This window comes from Colias eurytheme, chromosome 3 (genome assembly GCF_061535395.1).
Source record: "Colias eurytheme isolate Ceu_HAF_F1 chromosome 3, ilColEury1 Martin Lab GWU primary, whole genome shotgun sequence".
Lineage (NCBI taxonomy): Eukaryota > Metazoa > Arthropoda > Insecta > Lepidoptera > Pieridae > Colias > Colias eurytheme.
Genome location: NC_142982.1, coordinates 953225 through 972899, shown reverse-complemented (window position 1 = coordinate 972899; position 19675 = coordinate 953225). Strand labels below are relative to the sequence as shown.

Sequence of the window (19675 nt, the reverse complement as noted above, 5' to 3'; positions counted from 1 at the left end):
CAGCACATTTGCCGATAATTTTTCACCCAATTTCACATAAGACTGTACTTCATTAGGCCTGAATCTAAAAGGCCTGCTGTCAGCAACTCTGCCCCTTGACTTGTCATCGGGCCAGCCGACTAGGTCAAGATGTTAATAGGTGTAGGTGACTAGAATCTATTTATTTTTATATATATCAGAGGAATTATATATTTATCGAGTGAAGCATGCGAACCTCTTTGTTAGTAATGTTGTTGATGTTATAAATACCGCCAAATTTTAATTCTAAATACATATTTTTACAGCTCAACCTCAAATTAAAACATTTATTTATTATTTATCAAGACTTCGCTTTTGAATCGTCAAAATACAGAAACATACCTAATAATTTACCAACTTACAAATCTTACTTTCTTAAAATCTTTATTAATATGAAAATAATCACAAGCAATTTACTTAACTAGTATACTTTGTTTCGGACAAGCGCTTTTGAATCTTGAATCGTCATAATATAGAAATGCAATAATTTACCAACTTCCAAATCTTACTTTCTTAAAATCTTTATTAACATGAAAATAATCACAAACAATTGACTAAGATTGACTAAGAAGACATCTCATCAAAATGATTTCACTGTTACAGGAAAAATGGCTCCTACAAATTCATCACTCAAAATCACTTCCACGTCCAACTATCAAATAGGACGTCCCATTAAAACGGACCAGTCCAAAGTCCTAGCAGAAAAGCCAATTAAAATCCAGTTTGATCGAGCAATTCATTATAAAAGTTGCATGTGTTGGAAAAGTGTAGGGCCCTCTGAGGCCCTTACGCTTGAGAGGTCACCAATGAACTGTTTCTAATTTGGAACACTAATTAATATTGTTTTTTTACCGGCTTTTTCGTAGAATCGTACAAGACTAGGCCAGTCACAAAAGTCTTGAACGATTTTAGATGAAGCGTAGGAAAAATAAATTAATAAGTGTGTTGAATAAGCTCGTCTGATTAATTATTATTATTGGAAATTTAATTAACACAATAGACGTCGTAATTTTTAATTATTGCCATTTTTAACCGACTTCAAAAAAAGGAGGAGGTTATCAATTCGGCCGGTATATTTTTTTTATCTAGTAAACTGTACCTGTCCGTAAGATTTTTCAACGACTGCATATTACATAAAGTCACATAAAGTGCTCTAGATATAAAAAATAATTCTGTGTTATAAATTTTACTTTATTCTTCGGATGCACCTTCAATATAATGAATAAACATTGAATGTTACTCCATTTGAATGTTAGTTCCTACTTAATTTTAAAATTATCAAAACTATACGAAAGTCCAGAAAAGGATTTCCAAGGGTGTAATAATTCGCATGGTATGTTTTGGTGGTGTGAAGTTGTTTGTAAATTGGTTCAAATGGTTTATCAAGAACATGACAAAATAAATGAAGCCTTTTTGGGAATGTCATGTAAACAAATAAGTTACAATATGACTCAATATTACAAATGAGTAAGTTTAGCTGTTTGTATGAACTTCAACGCCAAAATTAGTGATCAGATTTTGATGAAAGTTGGCACTATGACCGGGCTTTTGCGAGTGAAATTGCGCACACATAATGTCATGTCTTATGACACATATAAGATTTAAGTCAATATTCAAATAAATTGCTATACACTAGTACTAACTACTGTAGTAAACTATGTTATTATAACAAATCAAATTATCAAAAAAATTAGGATTCATTACGAAACCGCGTAGCACTCAGTCATTAGACTTGCAAAAATTAGCGCCAATTTTTGTTTATTGCACAAAATAGTTTTAATGGTCTCTGTGTTTCGCTAATCTGTGTTATTAACACGTCTGCGGTTTGTTTGAACTGTTGACGTTTGAAGACCAGTCTCTTTTAAATTAAATTAAAACTGGTTCAACCTACTTGAAAAAGGAGGTACTCAATTAATTTAACTTTTGATAATCCAGTGCTATGCGAATAAAAATGATTTTCTTAACTGGTTTACTGGTTTCAGTTATCTGTTAAATTCAATTTAAATGTCATTAAAAATGTTCGGCAATTTGGCACATAGATTAAACACATTATTATTTATTACTTATAAAACTTACTTTCAAACATTTAAACTGTAGTAACTAACGTCGTAAACACAGCTCGCACTTGACCGGTTTAACTAAGCAACTTTTAAAATTTCCCTGTTCCTAATTTCAGCGCAAATTCAAGATGGCGCACGTGTCCACACACTAATCGCTGTTCCTCTTAATTAGTTCATCAGAGTGTATTTTATTACTAATTGTACTATTCGTAGCCATACTCGTTATGAATAGGACGTGGTCTGAATTTTGATATTTAATACGTGAATATTTTTAAATATCATATCCAAATTTTGCTAACGTTATGAAGGTTCGAAGGACCATTTTTGCAAGAATTTAGGTACATTAATTATATTTGGGGAAATAGATCTTTGATACCTAAAAGTTTAAAAAAAAGAACAATAGTGTAATTTATGACAAAAATAATGGGAGCATGACCATTTGTTATCGCAATATCGTTCGGATATCTGACGTATGGATGCTGCCCCGAGGGACGTAAGCTAATCTCAGTGGATCGTTATGGATAGCCGTTTAAAACGGTTCAAAAATATAAGTCTAGTCTTGATAAAATGACAGATTTTTTCTGTGAGAGATAACGAGGAATTTGGTGTTTGTAATAACATTAAAGAACAAGTAACACAAGCATTTAAAAGCGCTCCTGATATACACTTGTCGTTACAGTTCAATTCTCTGAGTATTGGATGAAGTAGGTTTTGGTCAGTTCCGAATGAAACAATAAATACTCAGTTTGAAGATGTTTTCGAGGTCCAAAGACAATCTAGAAAGACGTGAATTTTGATTGAAAGAGCAGACTCTTCTGCATCTGTAACTAACAGACAGCAAAGATATCCCACTTTTCCATCGTGGTCTCAAAGGACCATTTGTTAACTCCATTGCTTAACCCTACCTTCACCTTGAAGTGACCATAACACTGGCATTTCAGAAATAATTTAGCACAATTTGAACACTTTCCCACGCCCAAGCTATTATTTATGTCTTCATTAACATTCCCAAGTGACTTAGTACGCAATATTTCACACAGTAAACTGCATGTGGGTTATACGGCTTCTATTATAGTGGTTGCAAGGATTTTAGCTTTTTATGAAACTGTGTAAGGTCGCCGGAATGAAGTGAACAACGTTGATTGATTTCATGAGAACGATGATTTTAACGTTGAAGATTGCAAAGGTTCGTTAAATGTTATTTGATTGGGACATTATTAAGCTTAATGTTTAGCTAATGGTGGATTATTACTCTTTTTAATTGCGTCTTAAATAATATGAATAAATTGCTTTTAAAAATTGTATAATTTCTAAAGATGTTCCTCGTAAATAGATCTTTGCGTTTCTTCCGTCATTATAAATTTTAAGGCTTGTAAGGAAGCAGCTTGTTTTTGAAATGACTAATTACATAAATAAATGACTAATTGTCGATTGACCTCCTGAAATTTGGGTCGCAGTACCGTTTAAAGCGCGCATTATTTTTATTAGTTTACAAACAATGAAAGGCATGTTTTGATTTCAGCGAATTTTTTCAAGTAAACAAACATACGTCAATAATTCAGTAATTTGAAATGAGAAAAAGATTATTACTCAATACTTGTTTACAGCATGTGCAAACATAAATACAGGTTCACGTTCATTAATGATTTTCCTTACAATAAGGTTAGGTACTTCTGAGCGTCGAGTAATTTAGTTTTGAAGTTGCTGATAAATGATTGAAATTGTTGATATTATTATTTACATATTGCATTAAAGATCACGATTTTTTACAGTTTCTGTTTTATGCTAGGCCTTATATCTTTTACATTATTTGTCAAGCTCTCGAACATTAAACTTGACCTGACTCACAAATTTGCATAAAGTTTGAGTTGCCTTCAAAATTTAAAGCTTGTTGAAATCGTTATTTTTACAAACCTTAATTTTGTATATAGTAAAGTACATTAACTTCATTGCTTAGACAGATTTGTAAGGTCGAAAAAATACTTTTTTTTAGATAAATCTGATCGCATCATCGCATCGGTCCGTCTGTTTGTCAAGGCCACAACGGAGATGTCATTTTAATTAGAGCGAAGGCCATCATTATTTTAATGAATGGACTGGACTATATAAAAAAGATTTGTACCACTTTTTTAATGATTTAACAGAGCGTGAAAAGTAATATGGTCAACATTGCTAAATTAAGTTTATCAAATTAAACATAAACATTAAAGAAGGCATTGTAGTTAATTTTAGATCATAAGGGTAAGAAAACGAGTGCCACGTACATTCTCAGAATTACAGATTTGAGATCAGAACGAAATACATACAATCATACTATACGTTAAAAAAAATTTAATAAGTAATAAGGAATATGGATAAAGTATCAGATCTGTTCTTAAACAGACAAAGATTTTATAAAAATTAATTAAAACTCGCCAAAATTGAACCCAGGACTATAAACAAAGATTGACCAGAACTGAAAAATTTATACTGTAAAACCCCTCAATGAATAGAAACAGTGATCGATTTAGTTTTGACCTTTCTTGGCAGACATTTCCAAAGGCGAGAGGCTCTCATGTGTGACCTTTTTGAGTGCTGTCCACGCATTTACTTCTTATTTTGTTGGAACTGCTGATCGGCTATTTGTTGTTTTGATTTTAAAATTTAAAACGCTTTTTACTTTTCAGAATAATGTAGTTCCTCAAATATCGACGTATTGTTTAACTGGTGCCTTATATTTATACCTAATTATAGTTTTGCTGCTTTCGCATACTGCTTATTGAATTGAATAATTTTATTTTCAAAAATTCAATTTTTTTTATCTTTTTTGAGAAAGATAAAATTTGTATCACCAAAATATTTATGTGATCAGTACATTGATCTATATAATCAAAATTATCTTTGATAGATATACCCTCGTTAAATTCCCAAACCGTTATATTCCAATAATCATGAACCAGAAAAATAACCAGTTGATCACAATAAATACTTCATATTGGATACAAGTTCAAAGAACTAGAGAAGTAGCTTCCATCTGGCACCTACTCTCAACACGTTAAACAATTGCTTGAACAAAGATCACGTACAGTTAAAAATAAAGCCCAGCTTCCGATTATGGGTGTAAATAATGTGTAAATCAGGTCGTGGGTAATGGCGTTTGGCGTCCGCACGGCGGATCTCGTGCTGGTATTAAGATTCGGGATCTTGCCTCGTTTGTTCTTGATTATGGTCTTTATGAACGTAAGGGCGTGTGCACATGGAGATGTTCAGATGAGAGGGATTCAGAGAACTTGGTTTACCACCTTTAGGTGGACTTGGTAGTACAACGACGACGTGGGTAAAGTTGTCGTCGTCGTGTTTTTTTGTCTTATAAATTATGACATCATGAGTATCCTGCATCATATCCTGAACTATGTGTTTAGTTGATGAAATTAACTGTTGATGGGATGTTTTTAACAGTGTTTTGAAATTGTGTGAGGCATAACGTACTTGAAAGAAACGTTTAAAGCGAAATATTCAATTTTGCAATTTTTTAGACAGTGTGATACCATTTGTTATAGGTTATGATAACATCAGATAACTTCTGTGAGGTGATATATAGGTAAAATTTTATCTCATCTACCTCTAATGTGAATGTGAAAATATGAAACCTAATCATAAATGAAAATCCAAACCACCAGTGCAACAGAACCTTAAGATAGAGATTTGCGGCCACATTTCATTCGGAATCCAGTGCAGCTTAGCGCGATGTTGTTATGTCGGCTGAGATTCGCTAATGAGCCGCTCTTTACTCTCTGTTATACTCTGTCCATTATATTATTTGCTTTTTGACAGCTTCACGCCCATGTAGGATTGTATTGTCTATGTTAAGATTTCATACAAATAATTATCGTACTTCATGGACAGGTCCCGCCCACTTAGTGATGCCTACACAGAATTATTCAATGATGGGTCGATAGATTAAAATAATCGATAGAAATACTCTGTAAAATATATCCGATACAGAAAAACTCTTCTATTATGTTATATAATTTAAACGTAAAGACAACCAAATTGTAAGATAGAAACCAATAAATAATAAAATATTAGTTTAGTTTAGTTTTAACATACAATGCATAGATATGTGGTCTTATTATTACATATGTTATTAGTACGTTTACGTTGTAATTATTATTTACGTACCTGATTCGATTTATGATAATATTTTGAATTTATAATTGAAATGGTATCACAATCGATAATCTTTTGAACATCACTTCTGGTCTCACTCGTCGAGCTGTCAAAAAGCAATTCTTATAGTGGACAGACTATAGTCTTACAATGTATTAAATGCACTATTTTGTGGCGTAATTTTATCCGCGGGGCTGGGTTGTGACGTTTGTACGGGAGTTTTTATAAATTAGTCATTTTTTGTTGGTTTCAATAGCACTTTAAACTTTTAAACGTGATATATAGCCTCCCTCAATAAATGGGCTACCGAAATAATTTTTCAAATCGGACCAGTAGTTCCTGAGATTAGCGCGTTCAAACAAACAAACAAACTCTTCAGCTTTATAATATTAAGTATAGATTTCAAATGTGGATTGGTTCCTGATTAATATATAATTGAAGTAATTAATTTGTTGAAGGGAAGAACGCAATGCGTCGCTAAATACGTTTAGTAGTCAATCGCGCGTCATCATTTTGAGGTTATAGAAGTTTACTATTATTTTATAAAAGATTTAAGAGTTCGGTAGGAAGTTTGTAAGATAGATTTGTGGGAATTGTATTATGACGACGATGAGGAGATTATAGAATATATCAACAGACCGAGGGAATTGTTTGAGAGAGCAGACTTATTTGGAATGTATTCGGACGAAAAATTCTTCAGAAGGTTTCGTCTAACGAAAGAAACCACTACAATTTTGTTATAGCAAATAGCCCCACATTTAAAAACCAGCAACAAGTAAGGAAATGTATTTATTATTAATGAAAGCTCGTCGGTCCATTTCACGAATTTTTTTTTTAAGAAATGCAACCATTTTGCTCTAAGTCAAGTGTACAACATGTGTACAACGCACAAAAACGTAAAAAGGAACGCAAGAAACTGCTTTACCGACTCCCTAACTATGATTAGTTAAATTATCATCCAAACGGACATGGGCAAGACCTTTTTAATTGTATTTAGGCTAAACATATTTAGCAAGATAAACGCATTTAACTAAATTCTGTTTAGACCAAATGTTGCGCAAGCCGCCCTTAGTAATCTGAAGTTCAATGGCACAGTATCCTAACATCTTGATAGTCTAGTAATCAGTTGGTCTCGGATAAATAATTACACTTGGATCGTATTCCAGATGTAAACACTAATATTTCTTTTCTTTCTTTCTAATCACTACATCCCTTCTGTCCCTATGTCCCTATGTATGCTTAAATCTTTAAAACTACGCAACGGATTTTGATGCGGTTTTTTTTAATAGATAGAGTGATTCAAGAGGAAGGTTTTAGTATATAATTTATTATGTTTTAGACAAAGCGGGCGAAGCCGCGGGCGGAAAGCTAGTAGTATATATAAATGGACATGAATTGCTGATACTCTCTACCATAATCAAGTATTTACTAAAATTAATAAAATACCAGAAGTAAAATAAAAATAAAATAATATTTATTGTACAGAGGAAAGTTGCACCAAGAATTAAATCGTATTTTTCCAATGAGATTCAGGGTATTAAAAAGGAAGGAACATCGCAAGTGACTTCAGCAGCAGCAGCAAAAATGATGCGATCGCAAAATTCGGACAATGTGGGCTGAGTCAGAATAAATCGGGTCGAAGTGACGTAGCTGGTGTTAATCTGAACACATTATCACCTAATCTTGGTGAGATTAAAACTAGCTGGCTTCATATTTTCCTAGCCAAACGGGAGACTGTTAAATTTTAGTGATATGGCAAAGGAATATTATTTTAAGAACATATTCATAAAGTGATTGAGTATTTTTGGATAAGGAAATGTATTTGATTACTGTATATTCTTTTTATTTCTATGGAAATTTGGTTTAATTTTAGTTGTAATATTTCGTGGTAAGTTTTTATTATGGTTTTAAATATTTATTAATGTACCCACTTTCTAATTAAATTATAAGTTTCCTCTAATCTTCTACCTTTACCTTTAATTTATGCATTTGAAATAATTTTGACACAGTAATAGCAAGACAATATTTTATAGTACAGTTCTTATATCGAATATCGTGTAGGAATATTTTCTTTTCTATCCTTAATATAACCAATAATATCTGATGTTGGTAAAAGTTTATCATGCTTGCTTTCTATAAACCGACACATTATCGCGTAGACTAAGGATGGAAAAAGTTATAACAGGCTGCAATATTAATCTATCTAATCTCTCTAGAGTCTAGAAGCTTAAAAACAGAAAATTTACAATATATCTAGCTGATCGGAGGCTGTTCTACAGAAGCTGCCGAAGGACGCCTGTTTGTACTTTCTCCATATAAAAATGAATCCCTATTTCCCTTAGTCGCGGCATTACGCTTGAACAGTTGGACCGATTTCACTTCATTATTGTCATGTTTGTTATTCTGAGGAGAAAGAACTTGAATGAATAAAATTTGCACCAAAAATAGCTTAACGGCTATTTAAACGTGATTCAAACTTCACAGTAGGAAGTCAGGACAACGTCTGACGCGTCATCTACTCTTTGATAAATTCAACTTTCGTATCTGTAAAATAAGATGTCTTTATCTACAAGATAAGGTCATCAGATCATACGCAATATATTATGACGTGAAATGCTGTGCTTAATGTATAAATAGTTTACAGCCCGAATCTCTTATCTGGGTATAATCATAAATCTGAAAGCATCTGCACTTAGCTCTCGTTTCGATATTACCAGCTATATTTGGCGTGTGGATTGGTGAACGTGTCTTTGATATGGAGGTTACGGGTTCAGTTCCCGGTATATGTACGATTAATGATTTTCAAACGACTTCAAAAAATAGAGGTGCGAATTCGGTTGTACTTTTTTTTGGGTGTGTTACCTCAAAACTTTTTATCTTACATTTTAATGATTACATTATTTATTTGAAAGGCATTTCAATTTAAATTTTATCTATTTCTAGGCTTGTAACTTTCATCCTTGTAATCAATTGTTTGAGCCGTCTTGTACAATTTGCAATCACATGATAAGTATGTACATGGGATAAGTATTGATCTCAATAAAATCGGATATCAATTATCATTCTTCTCTAAATAACTGAAGTAGTATCGAGTATCAAAGCGTTCTTAAAATACTAAAATACATTCACAATGCCTTTGTGAATTCGTTTGAAGTGCAGCTCAAAATCGGAGCTAAATTTGTCACATTTTAAATCGTCCACGGGTACCACTTGGACAGGGTGGTATATACCCTCTTGTACATCACACCTAAACACGAATCATGTCGCAAGCGAGTCCAACAAAAGACATAAATAACTTGCTTACAACGACCCATTTTACAATTTTATTGCCGTTTAACGAGCGATAAAATTCTTCATCAAAAATACGGAATTTATAATCATAATATACCGTTGCTTTGATAGTTTTGTTAGTTGCTTCTGAATTCAGGTGTGGAGGTTCTTGAAGTATATTTATAAAGTTTCGCTAATTTGTTTTAAATTATTTCTATTTTATAAATTTTCGTAGGTCGGTTATTTAAAGTACCTCATTGTGCTGAAATTAAGAAAAAGTAAGTATGGTATCTTTACATGTTAGTAACTCTAAAATGTAACATCAAAATTGTAACAGGGTGGCATATACCCCCCCTGCCTCTTCTGCGTGTCTAAAGGTTTCATGGGATTATTCAGATGATGTAAAACTATCACTCGTAAGTAACTTTATTCCAAATTATTCTCTTATATTGATAACAATTTGGAAATATCGATAAAAGGTAAATGGCCGAAAAAAGCAGACGAAGTCGGGGCAAAATGTTAGTTGAAAATAAGAAATATGACTAAAAATCCGCTTCTCATAATCGTTAACGTGACTAACAACACTGTTTATTAATTTATTAATCACAGCTCAATTCGAAGTTTCTTAGAAATATTCATCTTCACGAGTTTATATCAACTTACTCTCCAATATCTATTTAAAATGACCTAATAAATAATAATAGGCGAAAATTAATCTAACCGATACTAGAGTATCTGTAAGATAAACGTTATAGTATTATAATTATTAAACCACGCTTCATCTAAAACCTGATAAATTAAATACTAAAACATTCCTCTTGAATCAATCTATCTATTTAAAAAAATCGCATCGAAATCCGTTGCGTAGTTTAACGATGCGTACATAGGGATAGAGAAAGCGACTTTGTTTTATACTATGTAGTGATGATAGTTTGATATCAAAATTATTTTTATTTGATTACATTATTAATATAATATTATCTTTCTACAGAGGAAAGCAGTATTTGGACTACTTCATTTTATAGGTAGGTACACTAGCGGTCCGCCCCGGCTTCGCCCGTGGTACATGTTTACGTTTTCTCTACATAAGAACCATCCTCGTACTTCAAGGAATATAATAAAAAAAAAATTATCGAAATCGGTTCAGCCGTTCTCGAGTTATGCGCTTACCAACACATTTTGCGATTCATTTTTATATATAAAAAGAAGATAAGTCGTATAAACAGACGCAGGTTTAAATTGGGATACAGAAATATTTTTATAGTATTCATACACGTTCAATTTAATATATCGTAAACTCTTCACTGATCTTATAAATACGAATAAATACGTTTTGTATGGATGTAAACTGTAAAAATGATTAGTTTCATATCAAATTAAAACTGCTCTATATCGATTTGACTTAAACTCGATATGTATGTAGATTACTATGCTGGTTTAACAAAAACAGCAGATTTTTTAGTCATACATTATTAAGCAAAGCCGTCGGCTTAACCCAGTTCAGTTATAATTAAACAAAAGTTATTATATTGTAATCGTGAACATTTTATCATTAAATATTAGATTTACACAATTTTCAGCTTCGCATTTTAAACAATTGTGTTGACCTCATTATACATTATGAATATTATATGTACATATTATATTACATAATACGTAACAGACTCATTATTAAAAGCAACTATATAAATAACAATATAAAAAATATTGAGTATATCTGATTTAAAAAATAAGAAAATTGCAAGTTACGGCCACATTTTGTCAAAACATCGTGTACGTTCAAATAAATTTTGTGCGGGTCAAGATGCTTACCAACTCTATCATCTATATTATGTCGTTAGTTTTGCCTATATAGACTTAAAGGAAAATAAGAGTTCTTTGACCACTAAAGTGAGTTTTTTAACCATGATAAAAGCAGAAAACTGCCTATCCATCCTTTAAAAAGAATAGCCATAAATAACAAAGAAGACTCACCTGAAAGAATAGGCAGAAACACACCCATTGGTAGTACTTATAGATCTTCCTGTCACTCATATCTTCCTTTCCCTTCTCGCGGCTGTTCCCGATGCCGGGGTAAGGCACCTCCACGCCGACCTTCTTGTTGAAGAAGCTCTTGAGCGTGTACGTGGAGTGGATCCAGCAGTACGTGTTCAGCACGTCCTCCGGGATGTCCTTAGTGTGGATGCAGTCGATCGGGTTTCCCACGTACTGCCGCGTCGTCACAATCAGACTGAACGAGATCAACAGGATCACGGTTATTGAGTAGTGCAGTCTGAACACTGGCGAGTCGATGTGTACATAGTTCACCTTTATCAGATTTTTTAATCCGCGAAACACGTCTAACATCTTAAATTCAGTCCGGTACCACACACTTTTTGTCCATTCACTAACATTATTTTACTCTATTTATTGTTGTAAGCACCAATTCAATAATCAATAACGGTTCGATGTCGTTAAGGCACTTTTTAATTTGGCAGTGTTATAATCATCAAGCGGACCGTTCGTGTTGCGGCTTTTTGGGTATTTTTATAAACTTAATGAATGATACCATGGTTTCATATTTTCTACGTTTCATAATTGTTGTTTGATATCATTTGTCGGTCGTTTCCATGGTGCTATCGTGAGAGTATTGTCATCGAGTCAACTGCGGGAGAGGGTAGTTGTTAATTAGGTGCCGGTTGAGGGCCGGGACGTTGCGGAGGCGGTCCGGAGCACTTTGGCGCGAAACTAAAGTGCGGGTAGTCATGAGCAGGCTGTCAGACGGATTTTATGTTCAAACTCAGAGTTAACTGCAGTTATAGCTAAGTGGGTTTTAAGAATAAAAAATGGTCTACTTTTAACGATGATTTTAATAAGGCTACAATTAAGTTTCATAAAGTTATGAAATAACCATCGCATTAATATAAGAATGACTTTGTTGTGTGAGCTTTAAGCTCGTCCGAAGATTTTCTTGTTTTAATGGTTTATGTAGTCCATAATAAATAGATAAATATTTATAACCATAGAGTATAGACACATGCAATATCTAAAGTTTGCGATAAAATTATTCAGTAACAATAAAGAAAAAACGTTTTAGCGTATCCGATTTTAGAATATCTAAATTAGTTACCTACGTTACTTCGTATAAAAATAGATTCGCGGGTATCTGTCAGGTGTAATGGGACCATTTATAACTTTTGGCGTTTTATAAACTTCCGATTGTATAATATATAAATAACACCACATTTATATTGTACTATATTTACATGGATAAACAAATTAATATTGTATTTAAAATAATGTTAAGAAAGATTTATATTCTGCGAAATAGAAAATGCTATGAATGACGCTAAAATGATTCTTAGTAACAAAATAATACTAAGAACTTTCGGTTAAATTTAACGCATTCAAAACATGGCGTAATTACAACAATGCATGTCTAAAAAAAAACAAAAAGTAAATGATAGTATTCGTATAGTTTTTAATTTTTATATTTACAGATAAATTTTTACTGCCGACTCAATGTTGTTTGTAATTAAATTAATTATAATTTTTCCACTTCAATTGAAACGTGTGGTCAACAACATACATATTTATAGGAGTCCATTCATTGAAGTGTCGCTTACAATTTATCAAGACCACAATAACACCAATAATTTGACCGCGAGTATCAGTGTGTCATTCATAAAAGTTATGATAACCACAAATACATTTTATTTGAGGATATTATTAATAAGTACCAATGGTATGAATTTTGTTATTTTAAATTTACTTAAAAGTTAGATTACAACTGGACAACCTAACTTTTATTTTAAATCCAAATAATTTATAATTTAACTGCACTGACTAAAACGATACATACTCCTATAGCTTAAATTATGTCAATCCACGAAGATACAATAGATTTAATAATTCACAACACAAACATGTCACGGCACCGAATACAAAAATATGACTAAATCCCTGTCGTTATTAATTAATGATCAATATTAAGGATTTCAACATGAAAGGTATTTAATTACGTGAATCATTAGTATAGACATTTTGATTTTTCTATGCATTCGCGCAAACACAGTATTGCCCATTCCAATACACTTATGACTCATTCTTCTCGCAAATTTCTTTCGTATTCACACCAAAAGTTTTCTTCTTTTAGTTAATCTTCATAATTTACCTATGAATTCGCTACCAGCAACTATATATTCTCACTACCAATAAAATATATTAATATCATTGATAGCAATTAAGTAAAATATATAATTATATGTATGCAATCGATATTTATATGCAAATACTTCTCGATACATAAATAAGGATAAATGAAATCAACCACTTAACATAATTACAACCACGATGTATTGAAAGCGCGTTTTAATTATTTAAAGTACTCAATTTAATTATAATTTATATGAACTACTGATGCGGATGACATATTTTGTCCTTTTTCATGTTTTTTAATTTTATTACTTTATGAACTCTTTGGTACTGTGATTAGCACCTTGTAAGTTAAAGATTCAGGTTCGAAATAAACATTTCAAATACATCGTATTAATATATATATCTTTAATTTTTGTTTGGCTTCGCTTGTTAGAGCATAACTCCAAAATGGTTGCACCAATTTTGATCAAAATTTCACTGGAATGTTGCGCATGTTATAAGGTTCAATTACTGTTAACACACTTACACAAACTTGTATTATGGACACTGTCTTGCAAAACTTTTCCTATACCCTAACAAAATTCATTACCCAGGGGAAGTCACGGATAAAACTAGTCTCGAAGGCAAGGCTGTACTAATAAAACGTCAAAATTAAAAACGACCACATGTTCAGAATCATTTGAACATCTTATTTGATATTTGCTCTCTAATTTATGGCCCACGTATTTAGACGATTTTCACCTGTTTTCCGTTATGACAAGTTATGATTCCTTTGATGTTACAAATGAAGAAGCTGGGTAATAATAAAAAATATTAATAACTTTTAAGATTTGTAACGCATAGTAAGAAATACATGTGAAGTAATGATGCTACAACTAAGTGCTACAACCTTTTAAAATTTGCAACTCCCAATTTCAATTTAAAGTTTTCTGTACGGTCTCAATATTGTTTTCAAATCTAATCTATATCTATACTTAAATGCATCAAAATCGTAGTAGGTAACTGTTTCCTATAAAAAAAATATTAATTTTGTAAAAAAAATATTATGCATTTTTTAAAAGTAAAATTTTTGAAACGTAACACAAAACAGTTACTTACCTACAAAGAGAAAAACTAATTTTCGCATTTTTAATAGTAGTATGGATTTATAAAATATTATTATTAGTAAAATAACATGTTTTAAAAACAGACATTACGCTTAGACACCTTTGATAAATAATATGTTTGAAAAATAAACGACTATAATATTATTATAAATACCGTCGCTTTGAAGACGTCATAAATTTTATCTAGATCAAAGAAATGCACTAATTATAGTGTTTACAGATGTCTTTTCATGTAACGATGAATTGATATTTAATTTTTAGTACCGGAGCGCATATATTTTTTAAATATTTTAACGCCACACGGTTTTTAGATGTGTCAATCATATTTTTAAACTTGGATAAAATCTCATCTTTTTTAATATTTTTTGTGTATCGAGTAGTTATTGGCTTTAAATGAATTTTAACACTATTTACCTGTATGTTCGTATGTAACCGACTCTTGTAGACTCGATTTTAACCCACTTTAAACGGACAGATCTAATTCAGCACACAAGAATATGTGATGAGTTTAAGTGTGTTTTTTAGTTTTATTTTTTTTTTAACTAAGTATATCAATTATCAACGCTTGCTTTGGGAAACGCATGAAGGAGCTAAATTCATGATCACTATGAGGCACAGGGGTTTCCTCGACTTAATTGATTTATAATGGAAATTTGTATAGCTTCGTGCAGACTGCAGACCAAAACCGGCCCAGCAAAGCAAATCTAACTAAATGACAGTTTATTTATTTGCTTGTTTATTCATCTATAAATAAGGAATAGCAATTCTAAATAACTCTTTTTTTTTCAACGATACGATGCTTTTGCATTCTTTGGAGAGATAAAATTTTGCACTCCTTTTTTTCCTATTTTTCAGCTTAACTTCTTTTTCGAATTACATGTAAGTATATCATTTATAGATAATTCGTTAAACATTGATATTATATTGTTTTCATTACCGGCAATCATCATTTTACCAACTGCAGGACTATAATTTAAATCGATCGTGAGTGATTCCGGAATAATTCAATCCAAACAATAATAGCAAATATTACAACTGTGTAAGGTACCTGTTTAATGTCGGCGATAGCTCAATAGCATCAATTATGGAAGTTAATCTCAATAATACTTGGCATATTTCCATATCGTAACGACGAACAGAATCTACGCTGGGCATGGTTTCGATATTAATAGTCTATGGTAATCCTCTGTGCTTGTCTGTGGAACACATAATCTGTACCTACTGATTGTAGAGTTATTATCTATGTTTACTCGACAGCGTTAGGTTATGTTTTTTTTTAACTTTAGGTTAATACTATATGAAGACCGCGCGCTTGGTACAGTGGTTAACGCTGAGCGTAGAACCGAGGGGTCCTAGGTTCAATTCCCGGTGGAGACGAAGAAGAAAAAATGTCTCGGTCTGGCAGGACACAGAAGGCTGATCACCTACTTGTCCTTAAAGAAAATCGATCAGTAAAACAGATGTATAATGCATCTGCCCCTTACCCCACTAGGGGACATGGGATTTCACACACGTTTTTTTAAATAGTCTATGGTAATCCTCTGTGCTTGTTTGTGGAGCACATAATCTGCGCTCATTATAGGGATTTTGTCTATGTTTACCTGACAGCGTTATGTTTTTTATGTATAGGTTAATAGGTTGTACTAGATCTGTGGTTAATAGCCTATGTTAATCCTGTGCCTGTCTGTGGAGCGCTTATAATAATCTGTAATGATTGTAGAGATAGTGTCTATGTTTACCCAACTTGGAGTAAAAAGGAGATGGCTTTTTCTATACTTGTCTGTTTAGTATTTATAATCTGTAAAATATTACAAGCTTGTAGAGATGTTATTGGCTTTGTTCACTCGAAAAATAATCGAACCATTGAGTATTATTAATGCAAAACGAAGTATTGGACTATTACCTATAGGTATATTCTGTGGTATTGGTATGAGACGGGATTCAATAGGTGAATGTTATGTTATCAACCTGTGTCATGTCGGATTAAGAATTTTACTACGAATCTCGATCGGGCATTGAACTTATGCCTGAAAAATGTATGCGTCAACCACTCTACTAACGCAATCAGAGAAGTCCAAAAGTAAAATATGTACTTGTAAGCTACGAATAGAAATGATTCGTAGTTTAGTAGTGTATATTATGTCGTAGTAATAAATGCTTTGTAGATGGGCATAAGCTAAAGCCTTATGTTTACGTAGTTATAAGTTACTAATCTGTGCTTATGTCATAAAAAACAAATTCAAAATAATTAAAATAGTCAATGAAAATCTGTATAAGAAACGGTTGTACCATAAAAACATGAAATGGATTGCCAAGAATAAAAAATATTGATAAAATACACTAATTTACAAAAACAAGAAACTTCAAAAGATGCATTTAGCGAAACGTAATATGGGCCAAGGTTTAGTGACAATACAAAAAACAGGCGTTTACGATTACAATAAATATCTCACATTAGATAATCTGTAAGGCGGTAGGGCTGTCACCCATCAGTTTTGAGAAATGTTTCAAAAATTGAATGTATAAGTTGGTTATGTGAGATTATGGTTAAGGATAATTCATTTATTTTTGTTACTTGTTCTACGTATCATTAATTCGTTATTTTTCTTAATTTTACAAATATGGTAAGCAAAAAATAAACATAGCATACCAAGTATCTACTAATTGCAATATTGAATAACTTAACGTATTTTTACGTTTCTATTATTTTTCCTGTAGCCTGTTCCTATATGCACCATACATTTTTAAAATAAAATAAATTTCCATATGCTTTTTGCATTTTTTTTTCAGATTCCTTCTTTGGATCGATATGCGCTTCCCATCATAACCTTCGTTATTTTGCCATCGTTCGCTCATTTTTCCACAATTACACAAAAAACAAAAACTAATTATTGACAGCCCTACGATAGTATCACGTTAGTTGGCACCCGGCGGCCGCCCACAGCGACACGCTTTAATTAGATTGTATTATTCATTCAGAGATTCGACGCCGCGTGTTGTTCAAACTACGGGCCTGTGTGTCTCATACACTTTCTATGACATTTGTAGGTGGAGTACCTACAAATAAGCGTTTAGTATAACCGACTTCAAAAGAAGAGGCTAAATTCATTTTTTGTGAGCATTTTTATATACACAGTTTAGTGCATATTTCGTCTCCTAACGTCGTTCTAGGTTTCATCTTTCTCGTATCGAATAACTGATCCCATTTAATCGATTTAGACACTTAATTCACAGACGTTCATGAAATATTATTAAGTGATTTTTTTGTATGAAATTTCAAGTAGCACATTGATGAAGAAAATAACCTTTCGGTCATGTCTTTTGATTCTAGTTTTTCGAGTAGTAAAATTATCTAAATACGTATATTACACAAACAGGGCGCGATAAAGGGACGTGCAAGCAAGAGAAGCCGCGGGAAGTATGCTAGTTGTTATTGTATTAAATCATAGCTACTAATATAATTGTAAAGTTTGTTTGCGCGAAACGAGGATGCATGAAGTTTGTTTTGATGTTTGTGTATATTTGTTTATCAATCACTATGTAACTATTGCACCAAATCATCTACTGACTACTTTGTAGAAAGTAAGAATATATTACTCTACATTGCTTATTAAAGAATATTTAGAGTAATATAAAAATTGAAAAAAAAAAATTGAAGAAAGAATCACACCAAAAATTCGTGAATTGACCGCTTTAGGTGCACTCCACTCACGACACGACGAACACTCGATGCCATAAACAAACAAATGTTTCTCATTTAATTCGCAACACTTCGCATTCAGAATTTAACGAATACAATTTGAAGGGTTAAAATAAAATACGAAATGGCCTTTGATGAAAATATTTCACTATTCGAATGCTGATATTATGCACATCTCTTGATCGTGTATTATACAGATATACGGCTCTTCACTTATATGCAAATGCAGGTTTTTAACCTAAAATAGGTATCTGCATATGCAATTTGTACTTATGAGTTATGTTGTACATGAATTAGCCGTATCTGAGTTTTGGATTAGAAATATTCATGCAAAATAATTACTGATATTACTGATAATTACTGATAAGAAGTATAATACAATTTTGAGTTGTGTCGATGCGTGTAGTAAGTAGAAAAAAAAAGACGTGTGGCACTCGGGGACTGCCGCGGTAAAGCTATTGCTTGCTATGCCTTCAAGCCACACCTCCGCGCCCGTCGGAGTGAGGAGCGTGAGATTTTTTCGTTACGGAATTTCTGGATTCGGTCCCCGCGCTCAAGTGCCGCGATAGAAGCTATGCAATAGCTTAATAAAGTATCGTCCAGATGTTAACTCTATACGCTTACATAAAATAATGATGTCTCTTTCATTTTTACTCAAGTAGCATACGTGCAATGTTTACGATAATTTACGAAACTTTATACAAGTAGGTAAACCTCAAAAAGAGAAATTAACATGATCACAGAAATATAAAAAACAAGCTGTGCCGCTGTTTCACCCGTGTGTCTCCGCTCCTGTTGGTCTTAGCGTGATGATATAGCCTATGCCTTCCTCGATAAATGGGCTATCTAACACCGAAAGAATTTTTCAAATCGGACCAGTAGTTCCCGAGATTAGCGCGTTCAAACAAACAATAAACTCTGCAGCTTTAAAATATTAGTATAGATTTAATCCATTATAAACCGTTAAATCTGCAATGTTTTATAAACTACTAGATTTCCGCCCGCGGCTTCGCCCGCGTTTTAAAAGGAAAAACCGCATAGTTCCCGTTCCCGTGGGATTTCCGGGATAAAACCTATCCTATGTGTTAATCCAAGTTACCCTCTATATGTGTGCTAAATTTCATTGTAATCGGTTCAGTAGTTTTTACGTGAAAGAGTAACAAACATCCATACATCCATACATCCATACATCCTTACAAACTTTCGCCTTTATAATATATATATTAGAATATTAG

The 19675-nt window shown here is 32.5% G+C and overlaps 1 protein-coding gene across 3 annotated transcripts in view; it reads right to left on the bottom strand.

Annotated features, from left to right (window-relative positions):
* The window catches only part of shakB (Innexin family member shaking B), a 100097-nt gene that overhangs the window by 11262 nt on the left and 69160 nt on the right, over window positions 1-19675 (bottom strand). For 2 of the 3 annotated variants that reach the window (XM_090119134.1, XM_090119136.1), the window contains exon 2: window positions 11472-12141. The exons of the other annotated variant lie outside the window; for it this stretch is intronic. In XM_090119134.1, the coding sequence (XP_089975260.1) occupies window positions 11472-11843 (372 nt within the window). In that variant the 5' untranslated portion in view covers window positions 11844-12141. The remainder of the gene's footprint in view (window positions 1-11471; window positions 12142-19675) is intronic. 3 annotated transcript variants of the gene reach the window in all.